We start from the raw sequence: 18123 nt of genomic DNA on the forward strand, positions 1-18123 counted from the left end.
TGTCAAAAGTGCAATATTCGTCTTAAAATGTAGTGGAGTGAAAGGGAGTATCCAAAAACACATACTGATACTCAACAAAATGTACTTCATGACAGTACTGCAGTAAACTTACTTTGTTGCTGTCCACCACTGCACAGGACTCATCACAACAATGTCATCTTCAGTGGATCCCAAACTTTTCAGCCAGAGACCCAAAATTGAAATTGTACGTCTTCCCTGACCCAAACTAGTGAAAATAGCTGACCTACAAGCTCACAACACATCGCGGTGCTGTGCAACGTGTTGTGAGCTTGTAGATCAGCTATTTTTTCTTTTTATGCAATACAAAAAAATTGTTCTAGAATCTATTCTAGACCATTGCAGTATATAGCTTCACTGACGTGAGTGATTTAATTTAATATCTCATCTTTATTGAACCGTATTTCTGTCAGAATTCATTTTAAACAAAGGCAGAGAACAACAACGGCATTATTTGAGCACAACGGAGAAGTAACAATGACAAACAGAGTGTACTCTGCAAAACGTCTTTAGGTGTGTCTTTGATCCAGAGGGTCTGATGAGAGGATGGTCTGTGGGTTTCTCTACAAGTGTCGTGTAGTTAAAAGGTTTTTCTTAATTTAAAACGGGAGTGGTCTCAAGTGGAGCGCCAAGACAACACGTCCAATGGGAACTTAAATAGTTCTTCCTGATGTGCTTTGGTCAGAGGTCATCGTGCAACTGTGGATCGTGGGTATCTGGCATCTCCGATTCTTCTCCTTCTTCCTCTTCTTCCTCCTCTGGTGGTGATAGAATAAAGAAGAAGTTCACATATTTTTTGTAACTTTCACAATACACACTAGGCTCATGGTGCATCACATTAAAAAAACAATAGACCTTAAAAAAAAGGGGCAAAGCAGTTTAAAAACATTGCATTAGAGAGAGAAGACGAGCGCGTTCGGAAATACCACACCGGAGCACACTGACCTATTAGTTTGCATTGCACAGTGGGCTCAGTGCGCCATTTCCGAACGTGCCCCAGAACATTGGTAAAATAAAGTGCGGATGCATTCAAAGTGCAAAATAGATAAAGTGATATTCATCTCTCAAGTTGTTGGGGACAGTATATGGTGAGCATTCAGGGTTCTGAGGGTGTGTAGAATGTCACTTTGAAATACTAAAATATCTAAAAACACATATTACCCACATAAAAAAAAAATCAGGAAAGTGTTTCTTGTCTCCCAAACATCATTAAAATAAGATCTGGTAGCAAAAGGGGTGAGGTGGTTGAGCGGACCGACGGCACTGACCTGTCTGTGGCGTCGGGACGCACTCGTCCCCGTCCTCCTCCTCCTCGTAGCCGGCGGCGCAGACACAGAGATGACTCCCCTTAGTGTTGACGCACTCCTGGTGCTCCCTGGTGCACGCCGCCTCCTCCTGGGAGCACTCGTCAATATCTGGTGACGTAAAACCACCCACTTACTTACACCTCCGCTCAGAGAACACGTATACGGCAACTACAGAGCCGTGACCGAGTCACTGTTCTGCAAGTCTGCACCGCAGTCGTGGTTCGGGACACGCGTCGTGAGACGTTATGCTGCGTTCACACGGGCAGATGCAAAGATTCACAGCACATTTGTCGCTTTGTATCTGAAGTTGAAGCCTTATTTGTAGATTTGTATCTTTTGTAGCAGCTACAAACGTCAGATTTGCATTGTAGCTTCACGTCGCTGGCTTCCATTGAAAATGAACGGTAGACTGCATCTTTGCTTCTGCCCATGTGAACGCAAAATTAGATCTGCTATAGTAGGACGTAAGCTTTGAAGGGGTCGTAAGCGATATGCTTTTCGTTTTTTGTTTGCTGATCAAAAGTTAAAGCTCTATATCCCAACAGTTATCTGAGGCACCTAGAGAGAGAGGGGCCACCGAATACATTTTGATCCTGTGATGTTGTCAAACTGATGTAAGAATCCAAAGCTGAGGAATCCTGTAGTCACATAAAATAAAAATAAACATAGCTTGGAACTAAGTGAAACAAGGAACAGAACAGTGCATTGTGGGATCTCTCACCAGTGCATGTGCTCTCTACATGGTGGTACCCGCTGGCACAGGACTGGCACTTATCAGGCCCCGGCCCGGAACAGCCAGCACACACCTTGTCACACACTGGGGGGCGCGCGCACACACACACACACACACACACACACACACACACACACACACACACACACACACACACACACACACACACACACACACACACACACACACACACACACACACACACACACACACACACACACACACACACACACACACACACACACACACACACTTCATGTTATATTGAAAAAAGAATATATATATATATATAGATAGATAGATTCTTTATTTTTGTGTCATGCACCCAAGGCGACCAGCCCACATGGACTTATAGGACACACCATACAAATCATTGTTTCAATATTGCATTGTGTACAAGAAACAGTTTATTTTCCCTTTTCTTTAGTTTACACAAACAACAGTTACCCTTAAAACAAAGAATCGCTGAAAATATATATATTTTTAATGACAGATGTAGTCACTACGACCACAAATGTCCAAAGAAACTAGCTAGCCTAGCCACCGAGTTTGCTAGCGCTCTGGGAGAACAGAGCAGCTGAATTCTTTGTTTTGATTAGGTGGTTGTGTGTGCTGGTTAAACCACCGGCTAGAAGGCTGTTTCAACCAATCAGATTGCTTCCTCTTAACGACCTGTTGTAGAATCGTCTCTAAAATAGGAGTATGAATCGGCCCTATGTTGTTAATCTCTCAAGAACAGATTCCGAGCTACGCTACTGCATCTGCGGCGCATTCAGAACGTGTACAGTGAAGCAGCTTGTGAGTGTCGTTTTTGGTCTCACCTTTACATGAGTACGAGCCGTCCGTGTTGAGGCAGTACTGATCTTCTTTACACGGCGGAGGATCCGTTGAGCACTCGTCAACATCTGACAAAAAACAAACAAAAAAACAATAGCAGTGATGACCACAGATCTGCAGGCGCAAACCAATATAATATCCCATTCCTGTCTTCACAAACCTTTATCATGTAATTATGCTCTTTCCTCTGCATAACTTTCACAGTTCAATAAAATGTGCTCTACATTTTCTGTGTCGCCACAGTTCCTACATGTGTTTGCTCTTTGCCTTACCCATAACAAACGTGTTATGTGCTCTTTAACCCTGTATGGCCCTGACCCCTAAGTCTTGTAGGCTGGGCTTATGTATGAAGTTAAAGTATGTAACGGAGGTCTGTGGCATGTAAGAAAATGTCTCACCGACACAAGCCTCCTGCTCGTCATCCTCCCAGCCTTCCTTGCACTCGTCACAGTCCTGATTGGTGGCCCCGGTGCACGTCTTGCAGGACGTGTGACATTCTGTAAGAGAGAGAGAGGGGGGGAGTGGGGTTCACACAGGTCAGCTACCTGTCACTCACTTGCCATGCGGTGTTAATGTCGTCGACTAAAACGATGACGAAAAATGTTCATCAACTACCTTTTTGAAAATAATAATTTTGAATCTTCTCTTCTGGGCATCCCTGGATTTTCAGATTTGGGGTTTCCGCGGCCAAAACAATGCATCAATTCGGGAGGTTCTTGACATGAAAGCGTTTGAGAAGCACTGCTTTAAGCGTCACGTGTCACGTCGTTAACTTGACGCTCACCTGTGCAGAGTGAGTAGGAGTCGTTAGTCTCACCTGTGCAGAGCGAGTAGGAGTCGTTGCGGACTTCGTTGAAGTGTCCGTCTTTACAGTCCAGGCAGAAGTCCCCGGTGTAAGCGCTGTTACAGCTGCACTTCCCGTTCCCGCCGCGGGATCCGTCGCCATCGCAGACTCCATTTCCGTGGCAAGGACTCTCGGACCCGCCCACGCAGGCTTCAGGGTACATAAATAAAAATAAACAAACTAATTGATATTGTGGCAACTGTTGGGACAATATTATAGAATAAAGACACCACTTCATGCTGGCATGGCATTAGCTCCCTCTCGTCGAATATAACTACAGTATGTTCTGATCCCTGCTTTCTGCAGAGAGAGAACTATACCTCGATCACCGACCTGCATGTCCTGGTCCTGTGAGCTCATGTAATTAACGTTTACGTATCTTAGAAATGCAAAGTGTCAACATCCTATTTGATCCTCACCATTGCAGTCTGGTCCAAATGTTCCCTTTGGACAGCACACTTTGGTGCTTTCAATACAGAACCATTTATGCAGGTCTGGGTGCTTCGTTTTCCTGCAACAGGAAGGAAAGGAAGACAGAAACATGAGTGAAATGGACATACAAGTGATGGGACTCGGAACGGCACATCCATCTCTGAATCAGGCAACTCTGCATTTATGTCTGTCTATCTGTCCTGTATTATCTTGAGAACTATCTGATCAACTTACGAACCCTAAAAGCCAAACAAAATGTTTGTTTATATTCATAATGTTCCAATTTCCAACGCCAAAAACACAATTAAATCATTAATTGCAATTATTTGTGTGACAATTAATCGTCAACTTAAATGTGTAATCCTGACAGCCCTACGAATTACAACATGCACCACAGACACACACAAATGTCATACCTCTGATCTCACACGCCTGTGTAATCACTAGCACACACACACACACACACACACACACACACACACACACACACACACACACACACACACACACACACACACACACACACACACACACACACACACACACACACACACACACACACACACACACACACACACACACACACACACACACACACACACACACACACACACACACAGTACACACACACACACGTACCTCTTGAACCACCAGGTCTCAAAGAGCTCCTCGTTTTCCTCCACCATGCGGTTGCATTCAAAGCTGCTGCTGTCACACAGTCCCTCCACGATCTCCACCAGACGGATCTCACTGTGTGACACGCAGAGGAAACCCCAAGAGAGATGAGAGGACCGCTACCACAGAGAAACTGTTTTATTATTATTATTATTATTTAACTGTCTTATTTCAATCACTATCACACGTACAATATTTGCTTGGCCAGAGGGGATCTTATGAGCTTCAGCTTATGGCAACACCATTGTAAATGTCTCAATGGAAGAGCAGGGAGACCACCTCCAACCCAACCTTGTGTCACCAGGCTCCGCCGAGGAAAGCATGGGCCGTGTGATCCGGTTTACTTTAGGTTCCGGTTGGCGTCACATTGTTTTTGTTTCTTGCTCTTATCAGAAATCGAAATTCAGGTATAAAATGTAAAGATATTTGACATATATTTCCGTGAACGGAAATGACAAACAGATGACAGCTTCCTTTCTCGGCTTTCGTTCCAAACCCTATGGTATAGCATTCGGAGATTGTGGAATAGTTCAACCACTGCACAGTTAAAATAGCCTTTTGTTCATAAAAATATGTTCCACATAGTAGCTTTAAGTTAAAGTTCAGGATTGTACTGCGTATTGCGTTTAAAGAGTTGTTCATCTCAGTGTTGTCCGGCTGTACAGACGACATAGCAAGTGACCTCTGGTGGTGTCGTAAAGCAAACAGACTGAAGGAGCGTTTGTTTTGTTGTGTCAGTCAGGCCAGGGTGACCCGATTGGTTCTACGCAGAGTCGCAGACGCACGTGTCTCCCACCTTGTCTCGTATTTGGACAGTGTTCTCTCCTCCCAGGCCGTGTTCCCTCCACCAAAGTTCTGCTTGGCTGTCCTCTCGAACCCCTGACACACACCAAACGCACGTATGATGAGTACACTTGAGTCTCGGATTACAAGGAAGATAGACAGACAGAGAGAGAGCTCAGGTGAAGAGACAGAGACAGGGGGTTTGGTTTGGTAGTTGGAGACAGAGAGGACCTGTGGTGCGCGACACACCGTGCACAACTACTGTATGTATGTCTAGTCTAGCCATAATAGAGGAGACAACCTCAAAAGTTGCCGCCCTCTGACAAGTGGTGCCATCTTGTGAGCGCCGAGGTCCTCTGCTATTACAACAACAATCTATTAATTAAGTGTTAATAAGACAGGCACAGACACATACACAGACACACACACGCAGAGGGGCACAGACAGAGGGGGACACCACACACACACACACACACACACACACACACACACACACAGAGAAAGATCAGTGGTTGTAAAGGTGATTTGCAGGTGAGTTTTTTTTAAGCTCCATCCATGACCTCCGTCATCCAGTGACAAACACATACACATGTCACTACTACTACACTCACCTTGTTGAAGTCGTCAGTGATCTTCTCGCACGTCACACACAAGCTCTTAGCATCTCTCTGTTGTCTCGCACCGGTGCATTGTTGTAAGAGCACAACAATGACACAACACAACGCCAGCCGCGACACCTTCATCTCCATCATCAGCATCATGATCATCACGATTCACGCCAGCGGGTCGATTCATATACAAAGTTTCATATCAATAAACTCGCGCGCACACACACATACTGTACATAACCATGCGCGCACACACACACACACACACACACACACACACACATACACGCACGTTAGCCGCGCGACAGTAAGTTTACAACCACCGTGTAAAATAATATGTTCCGCATGTGAACGGCTCGTTGTTGCATCCAGTCATTAAATCATAAAGTCATAATTTACATGATGCCTGGAGCCGGCTGAGGAGGTTTAAAGCGTGTGGTTTTACACTTCCGCGTCATGCTCGTAGGGAGAATTGTGGCCTGCTGTGGTTGGCCAGGACGGCCGTCAACCAAACGTGACCAATCCGAATCCGCCACGCGTGGGACAATACTCCAAGGGGACAATGGGCATTGGGCAATATCAACGCCGAGACGTGGGATAATAAAAATGAATATTACATTATAATTACGTTATGAATATGCATATGGTGTCAACATAGATATTTCATAATTGAAATTTCTGCTGTCTATTTGTTGTTATACATTATTTATTACACGTATAATATAATATGTGTAATAAATCATGTTTTATCATAATGTATATATGATAAAACTATTTTAAAATATTTTAAAAGGTCACTATATCAATTAAATGTTTTCCTTTTATACACAACATTATCTTTAACTTTAAAGTTTTAAATAGCAAATAGTATTTTATAAAATCTTCAGAAATGTACTACATTATTTAAACCTCTATCTTACAATCTAATCTTTTAAAACATTAAACATTTAAAAAATAACGTGTTCCATCGGTTCCATCCGTTTGAGTGGAGCCGGAGCTTGAGCCGGAGGTGGAACTATGGAACAGGCGTGGAACAGACGTCAACATCCTGCCTGGCTGACCTGGCAGGAGGTGTCATGGCTGAGAAGAGGATCATCTCTGGTGTTCCTCTGTTGCTTTTACTGATCAGCGTCAGTCTGTCCCATCTGCTGATCTGTCCCTTCACCAAAGTAGAGGAGAGCTTCAACCTCCAGGCGTCCCACGACATCCTGTTCCACAGGCTGCACTTTGACGAGGTTAGACAGCACAGTCTAGACTATTCATTTGTTGTTGTGCTAAGCTAACATGCTACAGTACACAGACAGCCAGGCAGGCATATTCAATCAAGTCAAGTTGTATTCTGTTTATTTTCATATAAGACATTTCATGTGACATAAAAAGAGCAAAATAGGCAAAGCGTGACAAGAACACATATTGGGGAGATTTAAAACCAAAGAAATTACAAAACAATAAAAATAAAAAGGACTATTAATACAATGATGATATGATTAACTCACACACACACACACACACACACACACACACACACACACACACAAGTTAGATTTTTGTCCCTGTAGTCGTCTGAAGGTGGCTTGAGCCATGTGAGGCACCGCTGAGCGATCTAAAGCGAGTCACTGGCGAGTGTAGCAAAGTCACGTTCAGTCGACTCAGCACCCTCCGAGTTATGTACCGATAGGGACAGAATCGTAAATCATCAGGAAATGAAAAATATACATTTTTCAGGAAATTAAGAAAACCTTATTTTATGAAAACAAAGCAATACTGTGCCTCATTAAAGTTGGTTTTGTGACTTTAGAATAGATAAGATATTGTCAATTACTGGCATGAGATTGGAAGAGGTAGTGGAGTTAGTTGCTTTAGCAGACAGTTTGACGGTCCAATGGAGTTAAGAGGTTTAGTCCAAAACGTTTTTTACTACTTTCCAATTGATTTAATATTTTCAAAACAACAGCACACAGACGTAAAGGGTGTTCAATAGCACTCATTTATGCAAAACAAAATCAAAAACCTCAACAATGGAGTTAGGTGGTTTCCTCCCGACAGCAACGTGTCTCTGTGTTTGTCTTCACTCTTCAGTATGACCATCATGACTTCCCTGGTGTCGTTCCACGGACCTTCCTGGGACCCCTGGTCCTTGCCACGCTCTCCTTTCCTGCCATGTGTCTGTCAGCCCTCCTGGAGATCCCCAAGTTCTACACCCAGCTGATGGGTATCTATCTGATCAACACCTCTCATACTATACTATACAGCACTGTTGTGTCCGAATGACTCGATGAATGAATCTTATTCTGAGATCAATGTTATTTTTTACGGCTGTAACTAATGGTTATAATGGTTTATTTTGCCAAATACTTGCACGCAGTACCACGAATGCGCACACCTTGTAATAATAATTTATCTGCAACCTTCCAGTGCACAAGACTGACTTGTTGCTGTGTCCCGTGCAGTGCGAGGCTGTCTGGGCGCGTGCGTCATCGGAGCGCTGTGGCACATGCAGAGAGAGGTGCGGAGGCAGTTTGGTTCTCTGGTCGCTGGCTTGTTCTGTCTCACCTGCGCCTCCCAATTTCACCTCATGTTCTACAGCACGAGGACACTACCCAATGTATTTGCACTGCCCATAGGTATGGTACATAGACTGAAGTAACCTCTTGGCGGTCGTGCAAAAAGAAAAAAGTACTCAGTTCTATCAATACTGCAATATAGAAATAAGTAAAAGTCCAGAATCCGGAATGTACTTGAGTAAAGGTATTGGCACGACAAAAAAGTAAAAGTAGTCATTATGCAGAATGTAATGTACCATTTAATTTTTTTTTAATTTTTTTAACATTCGTTTTTGGTAGTATCAAGTGAAGATAGACAGGAAAAAGGGAGAGAGAGAAGGGGAGAGACACGCAGCAAAGGTCGTCATGAACGGGACTCAAACACTGGCTTTCAGGCCAGAGGCTATATGTGGCATGCACCTGGACCACTTGGCAGCGGGCAAGCTCACAGCTTGTAGATCGACTATTTTCAAATGGCCAAGAATTTACTGAAGTGGTTAATGTATGTTTGTTAATAATTACCAAAATCGAAGTAACTAGTTACTAATGTTTTCAAATAAATGTAGTGGAGTAAAAGTACAATATTTGGATCAGAGATGTAGTGGAGTTAAGTAGAAGTAAAAGTACTCAAGTACAGTACTTAAGTAAATGTACTTAGTTACTTTTCACCACTGCCTCTTGGGATTGTTTTGCTCAATCAATCGATTTTATTTATACAGTGCCAAATCACAACAAGGCTACATGTAGAGCAGGTTGATTTATAATATATGTTTCAATTTACGTTATGCAAGTTATAATAACTCCCCGTAACAGCTGACAAGGATATACATTTTCTTAGAGTATGCCAGCCACAGTGGCCAGGCTAACGCATTCCAAAATTCACTGGTCATATTTAACAGGCCAGACGGTATAAAAATAGGTTATGTCTATCAGTGATGTCTGGTTACCTGCCAACATTGCAACATTGGGTAGACAAACTTCCCAGCTAGTCAAAAGTCTAGTCAAAAGTCCAAAGTCAGCTAGTCAAAAGTCGACATTTGGCTTTTGGCTAGTGTTAACTTTACCAAAAACAGAGTAGTTGGCAGCAATGTATGGAGACAAAATATGAATCAATGTTGGGGACTATGGGGGGGGATATGCCAAAAGCAATTGCTTCAGAAGCAGCTGATTTCCATGTATATGTGATTTCAAGCCCTAAAGCAGCAAACGGGCATGACAACTTCCACTCCATTTATCTCCACAGTTCTCTTGGCTTTCACATCCTGGATGGCTCACAAGAACGGCTCCTTCATCAGCCTCTCTGCGTTGGTCATCATCGTGTTCCGCTGTGAACTCTGCCTCTTCCTGGGTCTCATGTTGCTGATGTCACTGCTGAGCAGGAGGCTGGGGCTGATGGGGCTTTTTTCGTATGCCGTGCCGGCCGGGGCTTTGTGTCTAGGTGAGCAGTGCACGCATAAAAGTATGCACGTGAAAACGGTTGATTGACACCATGACACAAACACGACATTTACACCCAACCCAATAGTAATAAAATTCTCTCACGATCACGCCCTGCAGCTCTGACTGTCGCCGTGGACTCGTTCTTCTGGAGGAAGTGGCTGTGGCCTGAAGGCCAGGTTCTGTGGTACAACACCATCCTCAACAAAAGCTCCAACTGGGGAATATCCTTCCTTAGAAATGGACGCACGCCTGGGCACAATCAATCAGTAATGATGAGGAGTATTTATTTAGATCAGTGGTTCTCAAAGTGGGGTCCAGGGACCCTCTGGATTCCCTGGGGGGGGTGACAAATGGACTCTTACAGGTCTGTAACTAAATCTTTGACCTTTAAGGGGTTATTATTACATTAGTGGCTGGTAGAGCAGCCGGATGGGAACCGTGAGATTTCCAGTTCGATCCCGGGCTCCCCCAGAGTTTCCTTGACTCCTTCGACAGTCGACACTAGAGACTGTCAGTGTATGGATGTGTGAATGTAATGAACAATCTATGTAAAGCGCCTTGGATGAAGGCACTATATAAATGCACCATCATTTGAGTCAGCTAAATGTTCAAAAAAAAAGAGCCTGATCGATAGGGTTTTTGCTAATACATAAACACTATTTGACTTTTCTGATGGCATCGGTAGTGGCAGCAATTCAGTATAATAATCAAAGTGATCTCTCGGAATCGGACCCAAACATTTTGTCGGACTCTAGTCAGTACTATGGCCTTCCACCGGCTGCCTTCGTCCCCCAGCTCTCCTTGACTCTGGTCCGCCCAGTAAACCTCTCCGTTCCTGTGGTACTTCTACTCGGCGGTGCCGCGGGCCCTGGGCTGCACGCTGCTCCTGGTTCCCCTGGGCCTCCTGGACAGGAGGATGAGGGTCCTGCTGCTGCCCGCCGCAGGCTTCATCCTCCTCTACTCGCTGATGCCCCACAAAGAGCTGCGCTTCATCATCTACACCTTCCCCGTGCTCAACCTGGTGGCCGCCCGCGGCTGCTCTTTCATGTAAGACCATGATAGGGGCATGAGACCGGCCTAGCTGGTTGTTTTCCAGTTCCGATTTAAAAAGAAAACTACAGCAGAATAAAAACATGGCAGGCTGCATTAGGCTGATTAATTTGATTAGCTGCAGTTGTGCTGCGCAGGTCACAGTGTATACTGGCTAGTCAAATTAATAAATTCGTTTGTTCGTTTTAGGTGTGAATGTTTACTTACCTCCATAAGTCTGTTATTTGCTCAAATCAAATCAGACATGACAGTTTGAAGGTGAAACGGTAGAGACATTGTTTTTTGTGAATAACAATGTTGAAAGAACAAAATATTATCTGTATAGCCTTTTTTCATGAATATACTTGAATTGTAAACGGAATTGTTTGACTCCCAAACTATGGAATGAACTCCTCATTGCAATTAGAACTGCAGACTCACTTCCAATCTGCAGCCGTAGTCTGAAATCTCACATCACCGTAGCCCGTGGCACTTGCCCTAGCCTTGATGGCCTTTCAAGCATATGGATTGCAAATTCAAAAATATGTATTTAGACATTCTATAGTGTATACTTGTAGTTTCATTGTACAGCATGATCTACTGTTACGGATGTTAAGTTATTAGTCTACTGGTACTTATGATCCTAGAGCATCTGTTAAATGCCAAATAAATAGTCAAATTGTGTATAGCCTATATATTATAACAAAAAGTAAGGTAATGCTCCAAAGCTTTAAAATAAAAATAAAAAAGTATTGGCATTGTTTGTCGCGTGCTGAAATGAACATCATAGGACGAACTACCCATCATGCTTGTAAATTAGCTAACTGTGTGTGTGTGTGTGTGTGTGTGTGTGTGTGTGTGTGGTGCGCGCAGCCTGAACAACTACCAGAAGTCGTGGATGTATAAATTGGGTTCTCTGGTGGTGGTCGGCCAGCTGCTGACCAACGCGGTGTACTCTGGCATCTCTCTGTACGTCTCCCACCACAATTACCCAGGGGGCCGAGCCATGCGAGAACTACACAGGCTGGTGCCAGCCACAGTGGGTGGGTATTGCTTTCAGATTGATTGATTGATTGAAATCTTTATTAACAGTTTGTAGAATTTACAGTACATTTTAAGCACGAACTCAATACAAAGACTGTCAACTGTGAGTGGACGACCCAATTAAGCATTACACTTGTTTACAACAGGGTCCACATTGTTCAATTCATCAAAACATTTAAAGACATACAAACATTTAGAGACATACAAATAGACATTTCTCTGTAGGTAAAGAACAGAACAGGAATTCATCATATGGGAAGCAAAAAAAGGGAAAAGATACAATATACAGTGAGGGAAAATGGGGGGTGGGGGGATTCAAATTTTACAGAGGCCAGTTTCGAAATGCAGCCATCCGTAGGTGCCCTTTGAGAGCGGTTTTGAAGGAGTCAAGGGATTCACATGTCTTAATGACTGTTGGTAGGGCGTTCCACATTTTGGTGGCATAGGAGCGAAAAGAATTTAGTCCCTTGTTTGTGCCGAATCTGGGTTGTACATGGTTTGTTGCACTCCCTCTGGTGTTGTGGGTGTGGACTTCGTTTACATTAAGGAAGTATTTAGACAGGTACATGGGTATCTTGGTGGTGTATCGAATCTTGTGGACCAGACCCATTGCAGGATGCTGTACTCTGTCGTCGACCCTAAGCCATCCCAGCCTGTCAAAGTGGGCAGGGGTGAGGTGGGTTCGGGGGGTGAGGCCAAGTAGGAGCCTGACCCTGTTTGTTTTGAGAGGTCTGGAGCCTTGTTTTAAGGGCCTTTGAGGTGCTGTGGTACCAAGAGGTGGATGCATAGTCAAAGAAACCTTGTACGAGGGCTCCTGTTAAGGTCTTCAAGGTGTTTTTGCTGACCAGTGAGGAGATCCTGTAAAGGAATCTTGTTCTTTGATTGACTTTTTTGATTACGTTGGTGGCCATTTTATCACCGGAAAGATTGGCCTCCAGGATGGAACCTAGGTAGGTAATTTCATCTTTTCGTGTGATAATATTGTCACCCACTCTAACCAAGAAGCCATCTGCCTTGCTGAGTTTACTATTTGATCCGAAGAGGATGGATTCAGTTTTTCCCAGGTGTAAGGATAGTTCGTTATCAGCGAGCCAGGTGCAGATTCTACCGAGTTCAGAGCTGAGGGTCTTTTCAACCTGCAGTTTGTTCCTGTCCGAGACCAGCAGTGCTGAGTCATCTGCGAACAGGAACAAGTTGCAGTCACAAGCTGAAGTCATGTCGTTAACATAAATTAGGAACAGTAAAGGCCCTAGTATGCTTCCTTGTGGGATGCCACAGCTCACTGGGAGGGGAGGGGACAGTGTTCCGTTCACCTCCACCATCTGTTCTCTCCCCTCCAGGTAGGATTGCATCCAGCTCACTGATGTGCTATCAAAACCAATAGCTTTAAGCTTGTTAACCAGTATGGAGTGGTTCACGGTGTCAAAAGCCTTTTGGAGGTCCAGCATGACCATGCCGCAGTATTTTCCAGCATCCACCTCGTGTTTGATGTGGTCGCTCAAATAGAGGAGGCATGTGTCAGTGGAGTGGGATGTTCTGAAACCAGATTGGAACTCGTACAGCAATTTATTAGTGGCAAGATACTTTTCAACCTGTTCATAGACTATTTTTTCCATCACTTTCGAGATGGAGCTTAGAATAGAAATAGGGTGGTAGTTGCCGGGTTCTAATTTACTCCCTTTTTTGTACAAGGGGGTTACTTTGGCCAGTTTAAAATCTTGGGGGACCTGTCCCTGTTTGATGGAGAGGTTAACCATGTGGGTGATGACTGGAGCTATGGAAAAGGCTGAGTCTCTGAGAAATTTGGAGGGAATATTGTCATGGCCAGTGGCCTTGTGGGGTTGGAGGGCACTCAGTTTTTTAAGTACCTCCTCGGTTGTTACCATTGCCATTTTAAAATCATCTTTACAAACACCAAGGTTTTTGTAGAAGGCTTTGATGTGCTCTACACCAAAACGCCCAGAGTGGGAGGGCAGTTTGCTAACCAGCTTTGTTGCAATGTTTGTAAAGAAGATGTTCAAGTGGTTGGCTACATCGAGTTTGTCAGTGATGAGGGTGTTATTCGATTTGATGTTTATGTTAGTAAACCTGGTTTTTAGTTTCCGACCACAGCCTAGTTGGTTAGTTTAGTAACTTCCATAGCTCCCGAGGATTGTTTTTGATTTCCTCGGCTTTATCATTGATAAAGTTACATTTGGCTGATTTGGTCATGGCAATTACCCCGTTTCTTAGCTTGTTACACTGGGCTTTTAGGTTGCACAGTTTGGTTTGGAGATCACTGTCGAAGCGCTTGCACTTGGCTAGTTTGGACTTGCATTTAAGAAGTTCAGAGCTTTAAAATGTATTTGTCACTGCAGTGTACTCCACATCAATCAAGACTGAGATGTGACACAACATGGGAAGGTATTAAAATATAAGACATAAGATCATCGCTACTTATTCTCCTACTGATTTTTTTTTTCTTTTTAAAGGCTTTTTTGGCTTTTTCTGCCTTTATTGATAGGTTGAAAGTAGACTGACAGGAAATGGGGAGAGAGATGGGGGGGGGGGGGGACACGCGGCAAAGGCCATTGGGATGGGGAGTCGAACCTGTGGCACGCCGTCAGGTTGGCTCAGCAGACTAGGTGCCCAGACGGTTGAACTAACCGTCCGGGCCATTCTCCTACTTCTAATTCTACTGAATAATTGTGCAAAATCAATGCGACTCCTTGTGGACTTAAAAAAACATCAAAACATATCAAACACGTTCTGACATAGAGAGTATTTAAGAGCCTTTCCTTTGAGCCAACATGCACAATAGCAGCACCCTCACTCTGTTTGAGTTAGTAGCATTGGTAACACCTAATTTTGTTAGAACTGATAATTTACATAATTTAGTTACATTTACACATCTATATCATTGCCTAAAAACACACAGACATTGTTTTAATGGTTAATGATTGTTTATATAAGATTTGTAGTATTTGTAGTAGTGTAGTAGTCGACCTTTTGATCAACAGTGATTATCTCAAAGCACTGGCAGTGGAATTGTATGTCCGGCAGCAGATTAAGTTGTAGTTTTTGAGCGATCCAGATTTTGTATGCGTTTGTGCTACAAGCTAATAAACAATTAACAGTTTCACAAATATCTTTCCAGTCTACTGGGCTAATATTTGTACAATGCTGACCCAGGAACAATTAAACCATTATATCACTTCACTAAATAAGTAAAGTATAAGTGTTCATTGTGAGGCAGTTCTCACAATGAACACTAGAGTGCACCTTTGGACAATACATGGGCTTCTTTTCTTTTCAATTCATTTATTATTATTTTATCTTTTGCACATTGTCATCTTTTCTTGTACATATGGATACAAAACTGGGGAGTCCTCCTTGACATTTAAGTTTGAGAACCAGGGATTTACAGCCCATAATCATTCTGATGTGTTTTACACCCTCAGATGTCTTTGTCCACATCGATGCCTACACTGCTGAAACGGGAGTGTCTCGCTTCTTAGAACAGAACAGGAACTGGAGGTGAGTGTGTTCATCTTCCTTCTGAACAGAGACCCATACCACATTTTTGGGTCTGATGCCGATCCCGATTTTGGTTCATAGATGGTCAATATTTTTGACCCATTATGATTGGCTGGAATGACATTTGTAATGATTTGATTGGCTGAGCACAGAATGTGATGTGTGTTGATGTAAGATATACGAGCGGAGCGCCCCTCACTTCTTCACACAACGTGGCGTCCTCAATTCACCCTCTTTACTTCACGGGTGAATTGAGGACCACAAGTGATTAGCCTGAGGATTAGCCTTGAGGATAAAAGGATTTGAGGATAAAAAGTGATGACAGAAAAGTGAAGAATGAGATGATGTATGAGGAGATGTGATGATAAGAGCGCCCCTCACTTCACACGGGTATGATTATTTTATTTTTTTTAACTTTTTTTACTTAATAAAAAATTAAGTTAATGAATGCAAACAACTTTTTTATCGATAAGAAATAAACACAAACAATACTGTATTTAATGTAAGCACTTAAGCCCTATTCTGTTCCCCCATAATAGCAAATATACAAGTTTTAAATATGGCATTTTTGAAAGTTTTTGAAAAGGTTTTAACACGTTTGTCTATAATGATGACATGGCCTAAATAGGGACGCCAGGTTTATAGTGGTTAAAAAGCGGGACACACTGGCTTTATAATTGTGATGAACATACGTGCAATCCCTTTCAATTCGTTTTTCATTGCTCATTTTAGTTTTTTATTGAGTTTCTCCTTTTCTGACTTTATTTTAGTGTCCGTTAAGTAAAATAGACACTTATCTGGCCCTTCACTGTTTTTCTTTTTTTTTTTAAGATATTTTTTTGCGGCTTACGCCTTTATTGATTTTTTAAGGGATAGAAAGTAGGCTGACAGGAAACGGGAGAGAGATGGGGGGATGACATGCGGTAAAGGCCGTGTCGGGTCCGGGAGTCGAACCCGCGGCACACCGCGACTGGATCACCAGTCCGGTGCCCAGACCGTTACGCTACGGCCTGGGCCTGGCCCTTCACTGTTAACGTCTATTTCCAAGAATTCAAACTTTTGTGTAAAATATCCCCCCCCCTTCCCCCAGATACGACAAGCGAGAAGACCTAGGCCCCGAGCATCCAGACATGAAGACCTACACGCACCTTCTGATGGAGGCCAATGTCACCAAGATGGAGCTCCTGCAAGGCACGCACCAGCCCCTGGCCTTCATTGAAGGTTACAGTAACATAGTCTTGCACACGCTGCGGTTCCCCCCCTTCACTGTGAGACTGGAAGACAAAGCCCTACTGATGGAACGAAAGAACACCCCCGACCAAGAGAAAGATTGAACAGTCACACTTCCTACAGCTGCGGCTGTTTGTGTCTTTAATATCTGGTGTTTTCTCTTCCAGTGACCAAAAATAACAGACCAAAAGCTGATGTTGCTATGTAATAAACGTCTGTTGTCAGAGGGCGGCATGTTTGTGCTATAAACAGTGCTTTTTCTTAAGTATGACCTTGGGAGACGGCAGCACACACACATTAAACTACAGGTCTTCTGCCATGAAAAGCTGATGTGCAAATGGCGGTGATTACCAACCCTTATAACGGATACAGGACGAGGGGGCACCTAAATATTGTGGTCACCTCAATGTTAAATTGGCATTTCCCCCCCCCCCCCCCCCCGATAAATAATTTGGATGTACAGTATACAACATGATTTTAACATTATCAGACCTACATTTACCCTACAACTTCTTATGTCCCAATATGACTGGTTAGCCACAGGTTTTGTAGCAATTGTAGAAGTATAAGGCTTTCGATATCAAATGTTATCAAGTACGGTTCAGACCTTTCTTTTTTTTACATTTTGGAAAGGTTCCCACAATGTTTAGGAGCCCACTCTTCTGGTTATTCCCATAACCATATGAACCCTAGCGTCCCAATTCGGGGCATATTAAGTGTACATTCAACAAGAATAGATCAGCTATTTTTGTGTGCAACAGTGACACTCGGACACAGGGCCACACACATAGCTGTCTAGGAGTGGTTGCACCACTCAAAAAGGAGAGGCATATATGGACCCCTGTCATTTAAGTTTGCTAAATGGGGTTTAAGTGGTTAATTTAAAATTGCAGGTGGGTTACACAAATGTAATCAATCAGGAGAGGGACCAGCACAAAGAAAATGTATCAGATAACATTTTTAGAGTTAGTTCGATTGTGTACAAGTTCTCTCTACTAAATTAGTGTCCATCAAAATGTATTTTTGGTTTACTAAAGGGCTGGAGAGACGGGGATAAAACCGTTACTGGACAAACTATAGCAAT

General features: G+C 43.3%; 2 protein-coding genes across 3 annotated transcripts; one reads left to right on the plus strand and one right to left on the minus strand.

Annotated features, from left to right (window-relative positions):
- Nucleotides 1-388: 388 nt before the first annotated feature.
- creld2 (cysteine-rich with EGF-like domains 2) lies at nt 389-6688 on the minus strand. Of its 2 annotated transcripts, none has more exons than XM_083757744.1 (10): nt 6241-6688; nt 5643-5725; nt 4811-4921; nt 4159-4250; nt 3713-3889; nt 3294-3392; nt 2880-2963; nt 2047-2142; nt 1287-1433; nt 389-767 (listed from the first exon to the last, which is right to left on the minus strand). In XM_083757744.1, the coding sequence occupies exons 1-10, from the start codon at nt 6394-6396 to the stop codon at nt 700-702; spliced, it is 1113 nt and encodes a 370-aa protein (XP_083613870.1). In that variant the 5' UTR covers nt 6397-6688; the 3' UTR covers nt 389-699. The 2 variants fall into 2 exon arrangements, with proteins under 2 accessions (XP_083613870.1, XP_083613869.1); XM_083757743.1 differs by having other exon boundaries at nt 389-776.
- A 615-nt stretch (nt 6689-7303) lies between these two features.
- alg12 (ALG12 alpha-1,6-mannosyltransferase) lies at nt 7304-17288 on the plus strand. The gene is made up of 9 exons (XM_083757658.1): nt 7304-7472; nt 8317-8449; nt 8688-8861; nt 10024-10218; nt 10338-10440; nt 11043-11267; nt 12123-12292; nt 15734-15809; nt 16900-17288. The coding sequence occupies exons 1-9, from the start codon at nt 7314-7316 to the stop codon at nt 17141-17143; spliced, it is 1479 nt and encodes a 492-aa protein (XP_083613784.1). The 5' UTR covers nt 7304-7313; the 3' UTR covers nt 17144-17288.
- Nucleotides 17289-18123: the final 835 nt, after the last annotated feature.

This window comes from Protomyctophum parallelum (assembly GCF_964188405.1).
Source record: "Protomyctophum parallelum genome assembly, chromosome: 22".
In the NCBI taxonomy this organism is placed as follows: Eukaryota; Metazoa; Chordata; class Actinopteri; order Myctophiformes; family Myctophidae; genus Protomyctophum; species Protomyctophum parallelum.

Coding starts and splice junctions, on each gene's coding strand:
- creld2 (XM_083757743.1), bottom strand. CDS start 6,396: ATGATCATGATGCTGATGATGGAGATGAAGGTGTCGCGGCTGGCGTTG. Junction 4,251..4,810: donor GAGACCTGGTGGTTCAAGAG/GTACGTGTGTGT, acceptor TTCCTGTTGCAG/GAAAACGAAGCACCCAGACC. Junction 2,964..3,293: donor CGAGCAGGAGGCTTGTGTCG/GTGAGACATTTT, acceptor GTTTTTTGTCAG/ATGTTGACGAGTGCTCAACG.
- alg12 (XM_083757658.1), top strand. CDS start 7,314: ATGGCTGAGAAGAGGATCATCTCTGGTGTTCCTCTGTTGCTTTTACTG. Junction 8,862..10,023: donor TGTATTTGCACTGCCCATAG/GTATGGTACATA, acceptor TTATCTCCACAG/TTCTCTTGGCTTTCACATCC. Junction 15,810..16,899: donor GAACAGAACAGGAACTGGAG/GTGAGTGTGTTC, acceptor CCCTTCCCCCAG/ATACGACAAGCGAGAAGACC.